The sequence below is a fragment of the Austrofundulus limnaeus genome, unplaced genomic scaffold (genome assembly GCF_001266775.1).
Source record: "Austrofundulus limnaeus strain Quisiro unplaced genomic scaffold, Austrofundulus_limnaeus-1.0 Scaffold908, whole genome shotgun sequence".
Lineage (NCBI taxonomy): Eukaryota > Metazoa > Chordata > Actinopteri > Cyprinodontiformes > Rivulidae > Austrofundulus > Austrofundulus limnaeus.
The window spans coordinates 82,037-101,175 of NW_013953310.1; the positions used below are offsets into that span (position 1 = coordinate 82,037).

Consider the following 19,139-nt stretch of genomic DNA (forward strand, 5'->3'; position numbering starts at 1 on the left):
ATATAGTATGGGTACGGTATTGACAACGGCATAGTAATAAAGAAGTGTTCAGGCTGATACAGTTCTATTTTCTATTCTACATCCTGGTAATCATACAAACCAAACAATAAGAAATATAACAATGGTCAATGTACTTTTTGCGTAATACCCATTTACCCATAACTATTTATTGTAGAGAGTCAAGTATAGATATTACAATGCATCTCCGGTGAATATTTTCCAGTATCAATTAACTATTTATTATGTATCATTTTCTGTTTTCATATACATGAACTATAAGCCTTGACCATTTTGTAGCCCTGGTTTTTGGTCATTTCATGGGAACCACCACAAATATTTTCCAGTACAACACTTTGCATCAATTGACATTTAATAGTAATGTTAAAACAATAAATTTAGAATGGGTTACCTTCAGAACTATAATACAATAATTACCAATTTTGTTGTATGACATTTATTAGTAAAAATGAGCAATGTTTTCTATTACCTCAGTATATTTGGGTTAACACCATAGTAGCAGATTATCTTCATTCCTAAACAAAATGTTGTACCAGTATGAACATTTTTAATGTTAGCTAGCCTATAACTATTTTTATAGGTTTGTGCTGTAACTAAAATACTACTACACTGCTACAGTTTTGCTTTGTAATCTTCAAATTATTTTTTTCAATTATAACCCCTAGTTTTTATATCCCTATTACACTACTGTGTCTGAATACCTTCACCTGATGTATTATCATGTTACACTCAACACATTATAACAACACAACAGATTATACCAATGGTATGGACACAATAGTAGATTTTCAATAAATAATACATTTAAAAACTTGAACCATTACTCTCCTGTTAACACCATATTACCAGGCCGTAACATAAAGTACTATCATAACTTTCGACAACAACCTTGACGGGGTGCCTATCTACATTGCCCAAACTACAAAAGAGTTTAGGAGTCACTCCTTTGAGGAAATTAAAATGGTCTGTCAACAAAACAACAATTATCTACACACAAATCAATTGCCACTGTTTGTAAAGACCAGCACTCCTTTAGGAGACATTTTGTTAGCCATTTATTAGCTTTTAGCGTGTTAAATGGCATAGGTTTGGACACCGCGGGACTCAGCATTGTCTTCTTGTTAATTACCATTGGTGACAATCTGTTTGTCGACCCCCAACTTCTAAGTCCTTTTCTTTCCTCTGTCCCCTGTGTTCCTCCTTAGCTTCCTTGTACAGAGGCAATGATTCAACTGTGTGCTGAACTTAAGCACTAAATGGCGAACATTCACAAGGAGTTCAGGACACAATTACTGATTAGCAGACAGTTATGTCTTCAGAGGGCTCTCATCCTTCGTTTCATCCTCCTTTAACAAAGACAAGGGAGCTGCAAGCAAAGGGAATAGTATATGAGGCTGTAATGTATTTGAATTTTTTTTCCTGCCCACAGACGGATCACACACTTTTAATGTTGATTAGAAAAGTGCAAGAAATGGACAGAAGTTTCATTAATTAAATATAATGATCTGATCTCAGTCTCAGGAAACTAAGCAAAGTGGAAAGATAATGGAGGGCTGGGTTAGAGGTGAGAACACTGAAGCGTATTTCATTAATTTTTCATACCGTTATGAGGCGCTTTCATGACAATGACTGTAAATGAGATTTTGACTATGTCTCTTTAATTATGTTTTGGTACAAGAAAGTAAAGTTAAAGCTTTTCAAGAAGTAGAGAATAATCCAAAGTGGGCTCGTGCATTTTAAATTTGCCCAGTGCTGGCAAATAATACAAATTTAAAACAAGATGACAAATAAAGCTTCAGTTAGACAAGGATGTTATCCTTTCCATTTTCAGTGTCACTGGCTGTCCTTATTAAAGCACTCTGACAAAACAAGAAGTGGTGTTGCCATGACAGTTATATTGCCACTTTATTTGGTGCTTTCACATTGGGTTAATTTGTAACTGAATCAATTAGGTTATAATTAAAATGGTATAAAAGACAGAAAACAGAGAACAAGTGAGCAGGCTAAATGAGAATATCTGTGCCTCTTCCTATGCCAGAGGTATCAGGTAGCCTTTGATCAAATCATCTTTCTTTTATGTCTTAAAACCTCTTCTTTAAAACAGTTGAGAATAAAGTGTTTTGTCACTTTCTGACAATAAACAAGCTGAAAGATGTGACAAGTGCATTTTTTATGCAAAGACTAAACAACTAGTTAGAGTTATCACTCTCCTGTGGCTGCAAGCCCTGTCCACTGTATTCCAAAATAATAATGGCAATAATAATACATTTGGGAAATACTATTGCATTTATATTGCTTGGTATAAAAAAAAACTGTGTTACACCAAACACTTATACATTAAAACAAAAGCCTGTGTTCAGATCTTTGAAATTGGATTTCTGTAAGGTTTACATTTATTTGTTTGTTTGTCTGTTTATTACCATTTGATGATAGTTTTTTTTTTTTAAACCTCAGGTTATTGAATTATATTGACAGGCCTGATGAACTAACAAGTCAAATTGTGGCCAAAACCAAGGATAACTCTTGTTGTCTCAATCTCAAAATATTCTTGCAGTTTAGGCAAATGCTATTTCATAAATTTTTACATAACCACCACATTTACATTATATAGTCTTCAAACTGAACTTTAAGGGTATCTGCAAACACAAACAGCGTCTAGCTTTAACACTTTTAGTTCAGCCCAGAACCCTCCCTGCTGGAATATCATAATACTTTTGCTGGAATAACTCAGTAATGTGCAGTTGATGATGATGTAAATGTTTATTAAATAGCATTTTCAGGAACAGCATTGAAATTTGAGATTGTTTTAAGATGGCAGAAATCCACTATTGTCTTGGTCCTGCTCAAATTAGCTGCTGGCTTCTTTATTTGGTCTGAATTAAACTCTGTTTCTCCAAACTGAAATCATCCAAAGAGCTACTTAAGATCAAAGATAATAAAGGTTCATTGCATTTCCACAGAATCTTACTGAAACAAATCCATACTATCCATTTAACCCCAGAATAAATGTGCGTGTGTATTTGTGTTGGTAAAATCCTCAGCATTGGAAACTGGGCAAGTACCGTCCCCCTTGTCCTCTTACAGCCGTCAAAGCCTACACAGACCATCTGTGCATTAAAGAGCCCGAGTCCAAGCAAACTGTTTAAAAAGGTTTAATGTCTTCAGGAGGGGCCATAACCTTGGTCTGGTAGAACCCCAGAAGGCCCATCACACAAAGGCAGGGGGTCTCTTAATGTACAAAGCAGATGACAAGAATACAAAGTTCACACACACCGCTGAGTAACTCAATCTGCTGAAAGTCCCCCACATTTTTCCTTTATGCTCTTTGTACCGTCCTCACCTTTCTCCTTTGTCTCTCCTTTCCAGACAAATGGAAATTAAGTCAAAAATCCCATTAAAAAATAATGACGTCCACCTGCTTTTTTTCCACAGTCTGTCCTGGTTGACTTTTTAATGATCAGCTTGGAAAAATCTGGAGCATATCTGCTTTGTCAGACAACTATGTGAACGCACATGGAGTTTTCAAATACGCACACTTCACATGCTCTTCCAAGCCTAACTATATTAATCAAAAGCTACTCTTGCAGGTGTAGACCCTCATAAACCGCTCAAGTGTAGATTCTTAAAGGTAAAGAAACCTTCATTCATGTGCTAAATCAGCTATGCTAGCCTCTCTGGTAAATCTACAGAAATCATTTTAACTATTGCAGACATACATTAAGCACAAAAGGCATGAGGTTATACATTACAGCTCCCTGAGGTCAGATTAGCCTTTGGCCTGAAAAGCATAAACCAGTGCCTCACTCTGTCTGCAAAGTCTTCACTGGCTGGTCCGACATCCAGCTGAAATCTGCCTGATACATGTGCGTGATTAATAATCAGTGAAAGCAGATGTGGCTGATTATGTGTCTATGATGGAATACCTTCACAAAAAATATTGCCTTGAAAATGTAGTGGCTTAAACAGATGCATTTCAGACAGATGCAGAAATCAGGAAAAAAAATGCTGGATTCCAACAATATCAAATCTCCATTATTCCAGCAATGTCAAATCTCCATTAGGAGCCCCCATCTGGTATCGACCTAGAAAACACTGCAGGGTATGTGTCATGAGATTTGGGGCAAGAGGTAAAAAAGAAATCAAAAATAATTTAATTCAGTTTGAGGGAGAGGTGAAAGAGAAAACTGATGTATTGTCCATCTCTGTAGAGCATACAAAAAAAGGCTTCTTTTATTCAGGTTTCCATGAGTTACTTCTTTTAGCAGACTTGAGTCCCCAACATTATCAGCATCATCACTTTGGACCAGACTGTGTGACAGTTCTGGTTTTGGGGAAATTCCACCTGAATCCTTGGTACATTATTAAAACCTAGGGCAAAGTATTATGTAAGTATGTCTTTGATGGAGAACCGTTTCTTAAATGGGAGAAGAAGAAAAAAAGATCTGTGCGTTAAACTGGAGTAAAATTGATACTTACTGTATATTAACTTATATGCTTCCAGTTGAAAAATGATGTTCAAAATACAAAGCCTACAGCAAAGTTCCAGACCCAGCCAATGGATTTTGAAAAAAACACCTAAAGCTTCACAGGAAAGCTTCACCAACCAAAGCAAGTCAGAATTATTACCCAGGGCTTTCAAGATGTCCTCCAGAAATAATTTTAGGAATAAATTCCTGAGGAAAATGCAGCACTGAGTGATATTTTTTTTATTTAAACATGATTTTATTTTCTGCTCTGAAATTGAGCAAAAAATATAGCATCTTGTGAATACGATATATTAACCATACAGTTTACACAATAGATTTTAAGGTTGCATAATATGTCCAAACATGCATCATTATTGCAATAATTATGTGTGCAGTATCAGCGAAATACAATAAATTGCATACCAACAATTTAATTTGTAAGCACACAGACTCCCACAGCTCAAAACACCCACAGCCATTTTAGATGATAGTTGCCAAGATGCTAAAAACACACAGAATGTTTCGAGGAATGAGGACAACGTAGGTTTATCACAACCAAAATTATCATCAGGATATTCAACTAAATTGTACCATTCGCATGTTTTTCTCTTATTATGCACCCCTAACAGATTTATGTATTTATTATATATTTATTTGACTCATGAATTAATGAAGGGATCTCATTTCAAAAGCTAAGCCCAAAAGCAGATAAAAATTTTTTACTGAAAAAAAAATCTTACTTCCATTTTGCCCAGCACAATTCAGCAAATCTGTCTTTATGCTCATTTTTCTCTTTTAAAGTTTAACCAACTGCCCCATTATGAAAGCATAAGCCCGACCCCAGGCTAAAGTTCCAACAAAGTGGGCGGTGCCAAGAAAGACTGAGGGGCATGGCCAGAGGAGGTGTGTCCAGGATAAGAGAATGTGACAGCTAGCTTAATTTTACAAGCTAGCATTCCTGAAAATAGGTCTAGTGTGGTCCAGGCGCATTAAATGTGCTGAAACAGCCTTTATTGAAGTTTTAAAAAAAGGTTTTACAAATCACAAAATTGCTTTTAAATATCCTTCTATTAGTATAGAATAATCCAGCACAGGTTTGGCATGTCTAAGTATGTTAGTTTTTAAACTAGAGCAAACTAAAGTTGCTCAAGGTAATGAAAAATTATGTGGAATCTCCCTTTATGCCATTTTCCGAATTGGAAGCTTCAGCTTCATGCGGCTCAGTAATGATAAACTGATCACTCGCATAATCAAACACCAGCTAACAGATTTAATGCCAATGGACAAGACACAGCAACTTTGTAGCAAGTTTAACAAACTATTGAACCACAAGGAGGATCGCTAAAGTAAGTTAATTCAGTCCTTTAATTTTGGCGTGTCTCTGAGTGAAAGCTTTTACACCCAAACATGGAAACTGTGATGTAAGCATACGGTTTCAAAAAATAGGAAAATTCAACTGCAGCGTCCACCAGTTAACCCAGGGCAGCACTAATACGGTTCAAGACTAAATATTACAGAACTAAACATTAAAGTCCAAATTTGCACAGAAATATAAAGATAATACCCTTAAGGCCAAATTTATTGTTTATCTGCAAAAAAATATTTTTCTGGAGTTAGCTACTCTTTAAGCAAACACTCAGATAAACGGAGTTACATATAGGAAGTGGAGGCTCATCCAAAATTACTAATAACCCAAACAAAGCCAGGGTCAGTGGTCTCATGAAGCAGAAACCACCGTTTTCGGTTTATATTACCACAAACTGAATCAGCAAAAGGACACAGGGACACATGGGAAGTTCCGTACACCAGCTCTGTTTATCTGTCTGACTTTTTATCTAACTTTCTGTCTGACTGTTTATCTGTCTGACTTTGGCAGCAGGCCAACTTGTCGTCTTTTGTCTGTTGAAAACACTCCAAACATTGTGATGGCTTCTATGATGCACACATCAAAGCCTGTAATTATTTTAACACCTGGCTGTTTTTGTCTTTATTATTATTTTTAACATGACTAAAAAGATACATTTATTCAGCATTCAATAATGTGATGTTACAGCAAACAAAACAGGATTGAGTGTGGCAGGTGTTCAACAGTCATTTTATGTACAAGGTCTGGTGCAACTTTACCTGTAATGCTTTGTGTGCGTGCGTGCGTGTGAATGAGTGGTGACAAGACTGACATAATTTTAGTATGAAGCCATAAAAAGTGTGAAATGCATTGTAGGTAACTGTACAATCATGCTTTAAGTATGACCATCTTCTTTAAGTTCTTAAGGATAAAGTATTGTAACATATAGTAATAAAAAAAAATGTTTCTTACAGGCCATGAAACGAATATGTACAATAACTGAATTAATATTTCAAAGGAACAACACATTGTGGTTATTTACAGAAGCTAAACCCAAAATGCAAAAACAAAGTGTGAAAATCTAAATACACTTTTTACAGAGCCAATAGAATTTAGAAAACTAAGTTGCAGCCAGGTGTGTCTAATGCAAATGTCAAAAAATAAATAAACACATAAAAATCAGAGTACATAACAGATAATATGACAAAATTTAAAAAAAAACTGGCTGTTTGTAATGGAATGGGTGATTACTGAGTTCCAACAGGTGTGCTGATTACTAATAGAAAACAGGTGCTATGCAAATTTGAAACAAGTACTTTGTAGAATATATAGTAAATGACCACAAGAAAAAAATAACTTAAATGATTAGCCAAAGCTTTCAAAACTCATAACAAAACGCAAAAAATTCAAAGATCATCACAAAACCAGAAAATATAAAAAAGATGACATCCAAGATGGCTTAGATTAGGAAGGCCTCCTCTGACCAAAACACAGAGTGTTTGAAGAAAACAAAACAATCAGCACAACACACCATATCAGCAGAAATATAACACCCAGTCCCACAGCTACAGCTTGTCTGAAACTGAGCCAAGCAACAGGTCAGTGATTCAAAGCTCACTAGAAAATCTACAATAAAATGGCAGAACATGAAAAGAGCCAAGGCGTTACAATTGTCCAGTTAAAGTCAAGATTACAACCGAACTGACTGGGAAGCTGTGGTGGGGTATCTGTGTGAGAAAAGATGCCTAGAAACATCATTTAGGCTTTTAAATTAAAAAAGGGTCACAATTCCTCTACAGTGATGTAAGACATCACAACAGCTTGTTAGCACTGCTGAAGATTATTCCTCAAAATCATTAAATCATGGAATGCTCCTGAGTTTTGCCTTTTTCTTATTTAATTGTGTGTGATTAACTTGTACTGTTTTATTGTTTTATGTGCTGATATATGCACATTTAGATTTACAAAATGGATGTATTAATTTGTAATGTATACATGCACATGGCATGAATACGATTCTTAACCATCTAAATTCTTTATAGAGCCACGTTAGATAATATTTCCAGTGTTTTTAGTACCTGGACAAAATCCTAGACTGGGACTGCAATACTAAGGCTATTTAAAAGACTAAAGCAGAGCAGGTTTTTTTAAGGAAGCCTAGCTCCTACAGTGAGTGTAAGATAGATGATGAATATCTTCCATAAGTCTGTAATGGAGAGTGCAATTTTCTTTGCAGCCATCTGTTTGGGCAGCAGCATCAGAGCTAGTGACTCAAAGAAACTGAACAAATTGGTAAAGTAGCCGAGCTCTGTGCTCGGGACTGCCTCAGAGACCCTTGAGCTGATAGAAGAAAAAAGAATGTTGCACAAGCAGCTCAGCATAATATACAACTCTGCACACTCTTTACACAACATGAACAAAACAGAGTGTTTTCAGTTAACGGCATTATCAGCTCCACTGCAATAGAACTGGCATAAGAGGTCTTTCATTTCAACAATAATGGCCTTGGTTATATGCATTTATCTGTGTTATTGTTTGTTTCTTTTGATTTTATGTTTTCTTTATGTTGCACTTGTTTTTTTAATTGCACAAATAAAACAGTTATTTTTTTTATTTCCCATGAGAGCTTAAGTACTACTAAAGCATTGTTAAATTCAAATTCATTACCTTGTCTTGTAATATCTCTGCTTCTTGTTCATTCTTGTTAAGGTGTGGCAACTATAATACACGGGAAGTGGTTTGTTGCTAAAAGAATGAAACATAGTAAAACCCTACTTTTGCAAATAATGCAACAATGCAAGAAAGCCTTATCAAGGTTTGATTAAAATGCAAAAACTCCACACCAGAGCCAGCAATTTATATATATATATATACAGCCACAGGCAATTTGCGGCATTCCTGCTGTTAAATCGTCTTTTCTGTTTCTAATTGCTAGTTTAAAAAATCTGACTTGCCGATTTTGATTGCCAGTCTGTCAAGCGGCTGCCTTCGAAAAAGTTTGTTTCCAAACAAGCTGTAATTTTAACTTTAACTTTACGTTTTTTAAAGGCTGAATGAAGGCACCAGGTTTCAAAATGCCATCCTCTCAGACATGCTGCTCCATTAGTCGACGCATGTGTGCACATATTGCTCAACGCACTAAAAATATTTTCAGGGATTTGTCTTGGAACTTGCTTGCATACTAATTAAACTGTGACTAATTTCTATATCAATAGCATCATCCTGTGTTTGCATGTGATGTCGTTGCATGAAGTGTATATCTGACACACAGAATGCTGAATGAAGCAGGAAGCTGAGCTGCACACCTTTAATTCATCCTGCAAAATTTTGTAAATTGCTGTAAAAGACAAATTATCAGTAAAATAATTAAAGAAAAGAAGAACCAATTGTCAATCATAGAATGAGCACTAGAACACAAAGTTAGCCTTTACATTGCACATCAGGGAGCTGAACATGTAAATGGCTATTGAACATACCAGAAAAGTGGAAAAAAAGAGGAAAACATGTTGTTTGTCAGAAAGATTAAACCCAAGAATCCAATGGGAATTCAAATGTATTTCTTACACAACAAATACTCTAACAGAAATATTATTGTGCTGCGAGAAAAAAGTTTTTGTTGCCCTGTTGATTTATTTGCTGCAATGATTAAAAAAAACAATTTTTTTAAGTTTCTGGCAAATGTGGCACATCAGAGTGGCTGAAAATGATAAAGTGTGAAAGTTACGCCCTCCTTCTCCCCGATGACCTCCTGTCTAGACCCAGGCATTCTACCCATCACAGCCAAGGTCCTAGTTCTGTCCTTTCCATTATTAGCCCTGGTGGCTAACATGAATATATTTATATTGGTGTGTGTGCGCATGTGTGTGTGTGTGTGTGTGTGGGTGTGTGTGTGTCATTACTTCTTCCCTCATCTGACGGTTTTGGGTTAAACAATGTTATTATTAAAGCTTTTACAGAGCCGCTTCCTGCCTGCCTTCAGTGACACCCTTCTTCACTATAAATCAACCGCCTGAGCCCCGTAAATCACTCTGAATGAGTGTGTATCTCATACAGTACACGTGTGGGTTCCTGGCCACTACAGCTGCGCTCTCACACAAAGATGACAGCGCAGCTTAAAGCCAGCAAATGTGGGCAGTTGAACTTTTTTAAGCAACTTGGACAAAATTAATGATTCATGTCCGATAAAGCACATGATTTAATTGCAATTTAAAGGGAATATATTCATAAATCTGTGACTTGTGTTCATGGTTTCTGAAACACACACACACGCATACAATTTTGTGCTGCAAGAAAAGATAAAACAAGCATGTTAGACTATTAGTTTATGTGACATGGCAAGATGAGTTCATCTCCCGGAGACCAAACTGGATAAATAATGCTGTCTGGAATAAATGACTCCTCCTGTGCAGCAGTGATGGCTCATTCTGTGACTATTTGTGATTGTGTTGACACCCCCTGCTGGGCTGAAGACATCACTACCACGCTAAGAGCAAAGCTCGCAACAAGTGACAATGTCCCACATCCAATCCCACAACCAGCGGGGATACAGTATGCTGAAGTTAATGAAACACTCAAATGAAGCCGATGCCTTCTGCCAGTATGATATTACAGCAAATAAGCACACATATGAATACAAATGACAAAACTGCTAAATGTACTCCAAATGGGTTGTGCATCCCTAGTTTAAAATGCCCCATTTGTGTAAGTGGAAAGTTAAAGGGAAAGAGAGTTTCGAGTGCCGTGTCTCTGCCAAGCCAAAGAGAATGAGAAGATTTTTATACACCACACAGCTGCTGGAGAACACAGCAGACCTAAAAAAATGAAGAAAAAAGAGCCATTGTTTGCCAACAGCAAAACAATACAGCTGCAGCTATGAGGGAAAAAGAAAAAAAAAAATCAGGATCAATAGAGAATTGCAATTAGCCTGCATTGGCAGGAGTACCGCCAGATTAGACACAGGATGTCAATTCCATTTCCTGCACTGTTGGACCCTCAGACTCGATTGGTTCATTGTGGAACTGAGGCAATTCGCATATGGCTTGATTCTGTACTGTGAAGGTTATAGCACGTAAAATGAAAGAAACATGATGACAACACTCACACGTGAGGTTCGACATTATCAGAGGGAGGCAGAGGTCTCAGAAAAAAGTAAACGAGACACATTTGGGGCAGACAGTTGAGATAAACGATGTTTTAGCTATACCTGCTTTTGCATTGCAAACAAACAAGAAAAATCAATAAAATTGCGAGTTGTTTGCGTGGTGTAAAAGAACAGCGTTGCTCCTGTTTTCAACAATTCTGACATGATGCTTCAGCTTTAGATGTGAGTTTCTTTATTCAGACTGAAATACATTTACCACGGGAAAAAAAAAAAAAGCTTCAGTGTTGTGGAAACTGCACATCGCGGCGCTGAAAGGAAACACATCTCTGTATTCCCTTGCCAGGTTTTCCGCCGAGAGGGAGGTCTTTTACTCGAACAGTAAATATTCGTGACAAAATGGAAAACGCCTGACTTGCCAATTAAAGGGCTTACCTTTAACTATGCCCTGGCCTTGCAGTACATCCCTTGAAATCAGCACAGAGTAGAAGCTTTGTGAGAAGCCAGGCCGACAGGGACCTTTGGAGGCATGCTCCGCATTATTCCTCTGGAAGGAAATAAAAATACAGTGTAAGACATCAATAAACATAGATTCCATTGACTTCTTCTTCTTCTTTTTTTTTCTTGTTGGCCGTGAGCCTTGGAACAAAGCAGCATATAAAAACAGCAGTAAGCGTGGGAAAAAATAATCAACAAGTTTATCAGTTTCACACTATAGGTGTACTGCTGATTAAATTGTCCCTCAGTCCAGCATAAGTAATCAAATGTGCCCTAACGTATAACCGGTACCATAAAGAAAGCAGCAAAATGAAATGAGGACAGATTTAGTTTAAGTGTTGTGCTCAGGGTTAAGTGAGACACTGAGCACACACACATCAAAGCAAACTGCATGAATGCAGCATCATTTTCTCCCTCCATACTGTGGCTCTTTCTTAAACAGAGGGCGTTCAAACGACTGAGTAAGTGTGGGGAGAGGGGGGGTGTATGTGTCTGAGAGTCAAACTAAAGACAACTTTGCTCCCAACGTTTGGTGCTCTAAGGTATTCAAATCATATGTCCCACTATGTGTCCCCTCACACACACTCATGCATGCGGACATAGGCATACGCGCAATTTAAAGCCTGGGTTGTAATATCCCACTCTGGCAAAGCTGCAGAAATAGCACATTTCCATTTTAACATCTAAATAGTAAATACAACGGAAGCTTAATTCTGCGCAGCTGAGAGTGAGATGCAAGGGCTACTTGGAGCGCCATTAGGGAAAGCCCACAGGCGCAGACTTCATTTAGGTTTTATTGATTAAACCACAAACAAGAAAAGAAAAAGAGAAAAAAGAAACTCCAAAGTTTAACTTTTTTTAGAAGATATTGCTTTTGGCTTACAAATGAAGGCAGCTGAAGTCAAATTAAGCAGGATGATGAGATTAGTTTAAGAGGAAATAAAGGCATCACCCTGGTGAATAGACCGTGCGTAATTGAACTTGTGTCAGATATTACTGTCCGGCAATGGAAACGGCAGCGGTTTAGTGAAACCCCTGACAAAGTAGACGGCGTTCAAGTCGTTAAGTGTTACTTTTTTTATTTGTTGTTATTTGTTAGAAATCCATTAGGGAACCAATTAGCGTGGAGGACTTGTGTAGGAAAATAACGAGCAAGCGTTGCGCTCGGTGCTGCAGCAGCACACCGCAACGATTTTGTCTGACTGCAGGACTTTTCTTTAGAGCTTATAAAAGAAGAACAGGAAAGGGGAGAAAAAAAGCTGCATCAAATATGATAAAACCCTCACCCAGAATGTGTGAAGAAGAAGGGCTGCTGTCAGAACCACAGCGAAGTCCGTTCTCATTGTGGCGAGCGAGGCGAGTCCAAAAGCTGCCTGGACGAGGATGGAACCAGAGAGAGAGAGAGAGAGAGAGAGGAGGGGAGCGAGAGACGGGCTCGGTTCGGGCTTCTTCCTCCCCTGGTGTGTTCAAATTTCCTCCCCCACTTGGTCGGACTGTTTCCTCCCCGCGCTCCGTGAGTGTGCTGCAGCTCTGCCCCGAGTTTTCCCCGGCTCTCTCATCTGCAGGTGAGCGCTCCGCTCAGCACCAAGGCGCAGCCAGCGTCACTCTCTCCAACCCCTCCTATGAGCCGGTGCAGGAAAACTCCACACACACTTAAAGACACACTCGTTGGGAGCTGTTTGAGTCCTGCAGCCACACCACCGACGTCTCTCCTGGGCTCAACCCCGCCTTGATGGCGTCCTGAGAGGATTCGCCTATAGCTTTACTGGTGTAACTGTAAATGTCTTAGTTGCCAAATGTACAGTCAGGTAAACTCATCCAGCACCAACTGTGATTTATAAATCAATTCAGCTTGAGCTCAGCTTTATTAAATTCATTGCACTAGGTAAGAAACCAAAATGTATGTTTGCCATCCCTCTCCTGTAGATTCTACATATGTTGTTTTTGTGTGAAATTCTGCAGCAAAACAACCATATATGTATTTCAGCAGAAAATAAGATGTTTGCACTTTTTTTTAAAGCTGCAAACAAAGCTTCGTTCTTTAAATATACTCTTTAGAAACTCTGGATTGTACATTGAAAACTTGCCCTGAACGATATAGTTGTTGCAGTTTAAAAGAGTTTGTTTTAGTAGTTTTCCAGATATGCAATTCTGTGTTCACACTGTATTAAAACAAAGAACATGGCTGAATCATTTGAAGTAAGTGGAAGCTTGAGTCACACGATTGACCTACATTAGACAGGCCTCAGTCTACATGATGTAAACAAATATGGTGTAATCAGACAAGCATATAACAGGGAATATGTTGGATAGAAATATATAATTGAATCTAAAAGAAAAAAGAAGAAACAAGTTGAACAACTGTCAAGAACAAATAAAACTTGAGCAGAAAGGCAGAGCTTCTATCACACAAATCAGCATTCCAACACACACCAAGGTTTTTTGCAAAGTTTCTTTTTTACTTTTGCAAACTATTGTCAAGTTTTCACTGTGAAGTAGGAACCTAAGCAAGCAGACGCACTTCAGGATTTGAGTAACATTTTTTAATAATTATAATAAAACAAATAGTGGTAGGACCTGACAGGGAACGAATCAAAATGATGACATGACAGAAAGAATAAATAGGCTGAGACTGATGAAGTGAGTGACGACGGTTTAGCTTAATGATTATGAGGAACAGGTGTGAGTTGAGGTGCACTGAGGAAAGAAGCCAACTGAGGAATAAAAAGTTGTTGGCATGGAGAAACACAGGGGATCACAAAATTTCAAAACAACAGGGGAACATGGAGAACAAAAGTAACAACAGAACTGAAAATAAACAAACCCCAAAAACATAGTTTTTATTTGTAAGTTTTAATCAAAAAATCCAAGATTAAATAAAATACATCCAAACTGCCTGAAGTCTTGATCCCAGCAGTCTTTCTATGAAGATCAATAATGTTATGTTTTGTGACTTTGTTTATTACTTTATGAATTTGTGGAGGGGAACAGTCTTCATGACATTGTAAATATATGTTTACATGTGCAGAATTTTTAGATAGGATTGAAATGTTTTTGGATTAAATAATCCAAATGTATTGTTTACATGGGCACACAATTAATTAATCTGATCATAAGGAGCATTTGCATGCACCAGGCTTTTATGCAGAGTAGAAGTACTGACATGTGCAGCATTGTAAACTTGCCCTAAAAAACACAGAAGTTCTAATTTTGTGATGAACATCAACATGTTCAAATGTGCAGTGTTGTATAAAGTACCACAAAGTGATACTTGAGTAAAAGTACAAGTATCTGACCAAAAAATTACTTTGGTAAAAGTTAAACTCTCCTTTAGGAATATTACTTGAGTAAAAGTATTAAAGTATCTGATATTTTTGTACTTAAGTATTAAAAGTAAAAGTATTGATTTGAAAAGAGCAGTTAGATTTTCTGTAAGGACATTTCTTAGGAGGTGACCTCCCCAAAAAATGCAGAAATGACCAAGTCGTATTAAAATAATTAATTTATGTTAAATTTAAGATGCACTAGCTGTTTCAGTTTATATACATATATCAAGGCTGCCCAAACATTTTCCATTAAATGGCAATCTATCTGAGGGCTGCGGCCAAATGCAATAATATAATTCATGGTGAAATAGAAATACTTCTTAAGAACAGAACTTTTATTTTTAATGATTCTGTCCTGCTGGAGTGTGACATGATTTGTTTGTGCACAAACTAATATGGTATCAGAATTTTATATATTTATACTTCTCATTCAACCACAGTTACATTCACTCTATCTAGGAGGGACAATTTATATGGATAGTGTTTATTTTTCACAATAACAAGCTGGAATGAAAACAAGCAAAAATGAAATGAAAGTAACGACTTCCTATTTCTTGCCTTTTTTAAAAATGTAATGAGTAGAAAGTACAGATAATTGTGTGAAAATGTAAGAAGTAGAAGTAAAAAGTAGGCTGAAAAATAATTACTCAAGTAAAGTACAGATACCCAAAAATTCTGCTTAAGTACAGTAAAGAAGTATTTGTACTTAGTTACTTTACAACTCTGCAAATGTGGCAGGCTTTAGTAACAGTGGAGACATTACTGAACTCCATGATTGAGCTACAGGCAAAGCAACATGTGCTTTTTTTGGGTGGGGTGGGGGACAAGGTATTCCTTTTGTCTTCCTACTTTACTGAATGTGAGAGGAAGGAAATAAACGTCCTTGAAACTTCTGTGCTACTGGCAACTAGCATGGCTGCTCTTCCTTCCACAAAAGACCAGTGATGAAAGTCAGAAGTGAATACCATGATCAGAATTACATCAGAAGTGTTTACATTCTTGCTGTTTGGGTTATCAATCAGTATAAAGCACCCCATTTGGTTTTAAAATTGATTTCAACAAAGCTGAATCAGATCAGAATAGTCTGGTTGTGGCATTTACATACATGACTGGCTAATGTCTTTAAGGAGAAAAAATATGGTTGCATTGGTAAAAAATAACAAAAAAAAGTAAAACTCAAGATAAGAAAATCAAAGGCCCTGAAAAGGAAAAAAATGGTGAAGTCCCTTTTTAACAAAGCAAGAAACCTTGTTTTCAACAAAAAAGTATAAGCATCAAAAGAGTGTCTGTGAGACATGCAAGAATAAGCTTCTAAACCCTTCATGTTCAGCACTTTGAAAATAATATTTTCCAAATTGTGGCAGGTGTAAGTGCACTATTCAACTTCTAAAGCACCTTATTTTTAAGTGAATTCAAAATGTACATGTGGCTTTTTTTAATTCAACAATAACATTTGTCTTTATGTGAAAATGTCAATTCCAGCACTGGACTTTGATCATTTTAGGGGCTTGTTTTACTTTACAAACTCACCATTTTCTATCTTTTTTTCTCCGCTTTTTAAACAAATATTCAGTTGTTGTTATTGAGTCTGAGAATATGAGCATTTTTTTTTCAAAAGAACAGTTGTGCAGATGTCAGTCAGTATTTATTTGTTTGTTTGTTTGTCTGTTTTTACTCAAACCAAAATGCTTTAGATAAATCTAAACTTAGCTCTGTGTTCTGTGATTTCTTTACCTAAAAATCCTCTGCTGAATAAAAAGGGTTGACAAGGCCATGCTGAAAATTTACTTTAGTTTTGTGTGCATGCAGGTCAGCCTGTTACTTGCATTTTACTAATAGCAGGTTGTTTGAACAGTGTCTTGAACTTTGATTTACTTGACCAAAAAATAACAATGGTACAATATACCTTTTCTGCTACTTTTAGTTGTTATATCATGCTCTTTGTTATTGGCAGACCAGTTTTTATATACTGCTCAGAGAAATCATGGTCTCCTGATAGAATACAATAATGTAATTTTGTGAATAACAGCTCAGTCAATTTCCTGCTTGACATCCTTTATTTTGACCACTTTTTCAGTCAAACTGATCTCAAAAAGGAGCTGTGACATTTCCCACATTTCATTTTATTTGTGCTGCTTGTTTTTTAATGATACCAAGGTAGCTGACCACAAGGACTGTACACACAAGGTGACAGGTAAAAGTTTTATTTCAAAAGACAATTGTAAACATCAGGACCAGTCTGTTCTGCGTCAAAACATGTCAATAACAAAATCTGTAGGCATGGGTCAGCAGCCATAAGATGACCAGAGTCAGCGCTAGGTGAGTCACCTGCTTGGCTGTCAGGGTCTGGCTGAATAACTACAGTATGTTAATCTCCTCCACTTCATCCATTACAGCATAGTGGGGCCTAGCCACTTTTGACCCCAACTCAGAGTCATCAAAATCACTTTGACTGTATCTTGACATAAGCCATGAAAATGTTTGCTTGTCTGGACATTCCACTCACTGTCTGGATTACTCAGTCCCAGGTTCTCAGTATTGTACTCTCCTGGGGTGTCCTTAACTCCAACATCCTGAGGTTCATCAACTGGAAGAAAGTTCATATCTATCAACAGGTTTCAATGCACAACTCTACAATGTCCCTCTGAGTATTTTATTTTGTAGATATGAACTGTACAGTATCTCTGGTTGTCTGTCCACAACTGTATAAACAATTGGCTCCCACCAATCTGCCAGTATTCTTCTACCTCTCTCTCCCTTGTTAGCCAGTACCACTCTGTCACCAATCTGAAGAGTAACGCCCTTAACCCTCTTATTGTTCTGCCTTGCATGTCGCTTCTGTTGCTCAGACACGTTTTGGGCTATCTTGACATCATCTGCAAGATTGGTGAGGACAGTGTTCAAAAGTAGGTGCTGAAATTTACCACGTTAGAGTATTCAAAAACAGGCTGGAACACCACATCAACTAGAAGCCGCGGGATGCGCCCAAACATCAGGTAAAAGTGGGCAAAGCCAGTAGTTTTGTGGATGATAGCATCGTATTTAAAGTGCCTGTGACATCAAATTTTTGTAATAAATGTGAATGTGTTTTTGGAAAGAGAACAATGATGACATATTGCAAAACAAATTTCACACTGCTGTGATGAACGGTTGTTGAGATGTAAGCATGTAAAAAACAGGAAGTGATATCGAAGGGGAATTTCTGCATGTAAACAGTGTTGCTACATTATTAACAGACTGTAGAGAAGAATCTGATGTTTCTTTCGATTATTTTGAGTCACCGTCAGAGAGATGAAGAAGAGTTTAAATAAGATTGTTTCAATAAATATAGTCTAGAGAGTTTGTTTTCTTATAAAGTTCCCTTTTGATGTCACTTGCTGTTTAACTTTGCTGAGCCAAATTCAGGAGGAAATATACCAGTTATGAAACAAAATGGGTAAGATCGTGTGCATTATGCTAATTTCCTTAAATATAAGTACGCTTTCTTTGACTTTTTTTATTTAAAGGATAAGCATGTCACAGGCCCTTTAAAGGTCAGCATCTGAATATGCTGAGGTCATGATTGCTTAGATCTCAGGGGGCGTGCCTGCCCAATTCATATTTTTAAGAGTATGTTCAAGACCCATTTTGCCCATGGGGTGATAGGCTGCAGTATTTGATTTGGCTACCCCAGACTAGCACAAGAGTTTGGACACCAACTCACTTTCAAAATTAGCTCTTTAGCCAGAATGGGCTCTTTCAGGGAATCTGTTTATGCAAAACACATGGTCCCAAAGTTTCTTAGCTACTTGCTTAGATGACTGGGCAGGGCAAGGGACTGCATGAGCCATTTTGGTTAAATGATTTGTCACCACCAGCACATCCACCAAACATTTGTTCTCAAGGGCGGAGTGGATAATCGAGACTATCGGGACGACTCCCGCTGGGCCGGACCATTAATGGGCCGGTCCGATGGGCGCAGTTAGTACGAAAAAAATCTCTGATCAAAACTGATGATGAACTTCTGTTCGCTGATGCTCCCTACAGAGCTGCAGCAGCAAAGAGCCAGCTCCCCCCTCCCTTTTTCACACACAGAGCTGGAGGAGCAAAGACAGCCCGTTTCTTCCTCCCTTCCTACTTGTGACAGAGCGGAGCGGTGTCACGCTCACACAGTCAAGAGTTTATTCTTCTATTCTTGTGGGGACTTTGCATTGACTTCCATTCATTTACCGGTCATTTCTACAGCCTAACCCTGACCCACCAACAGAATTTTCCCCAACGGGGACCGGGCTTTTCCCCCACAAGCAAGAGTGGGTCCTCACCACCAGGCTGTGTTTACAGGGGAAATGGTCCCAACCAGGTTGCAAGAACCTGTAGGCACACTCACACACACACACACACACACACAC

At 37.6% G+C, this 19,139-nt stretch overlaps 1 protein-coding gene across 1 annotated transcript in view; it reads right to left on the reverse strand.

Annotated features, from left to right (window-relative positions):
- Nucleotides 1-13,085, reverse strand: part of LOC106533223 (cadherin-4) — a 92,184-nt gene extending 79,099 nt beyond the window's left edge. Inside the window, exons 1-2 of the mRNA XM_014029462.1 lie at nucleotides 12,712-13,085; nucleotides 11,363-11,474 (exon numbers count right to left, since the gene is read on the reverse strand). Coding sequence (XP_013884916.1) covers nucleotides 11,363-11,474; nucleotides 12,712-12,768 — 169 coding nt within the window. The 5' untranslated portion in view covers nucleotides 12,769-13,085. The remainder of the gene's footprint in view (nucleotides 1-11,362; nucleotides 11,475-12,711) is intronic.
- Nucleotides 13,086-19,139: the final 6,054 nt, after the last annotated feature.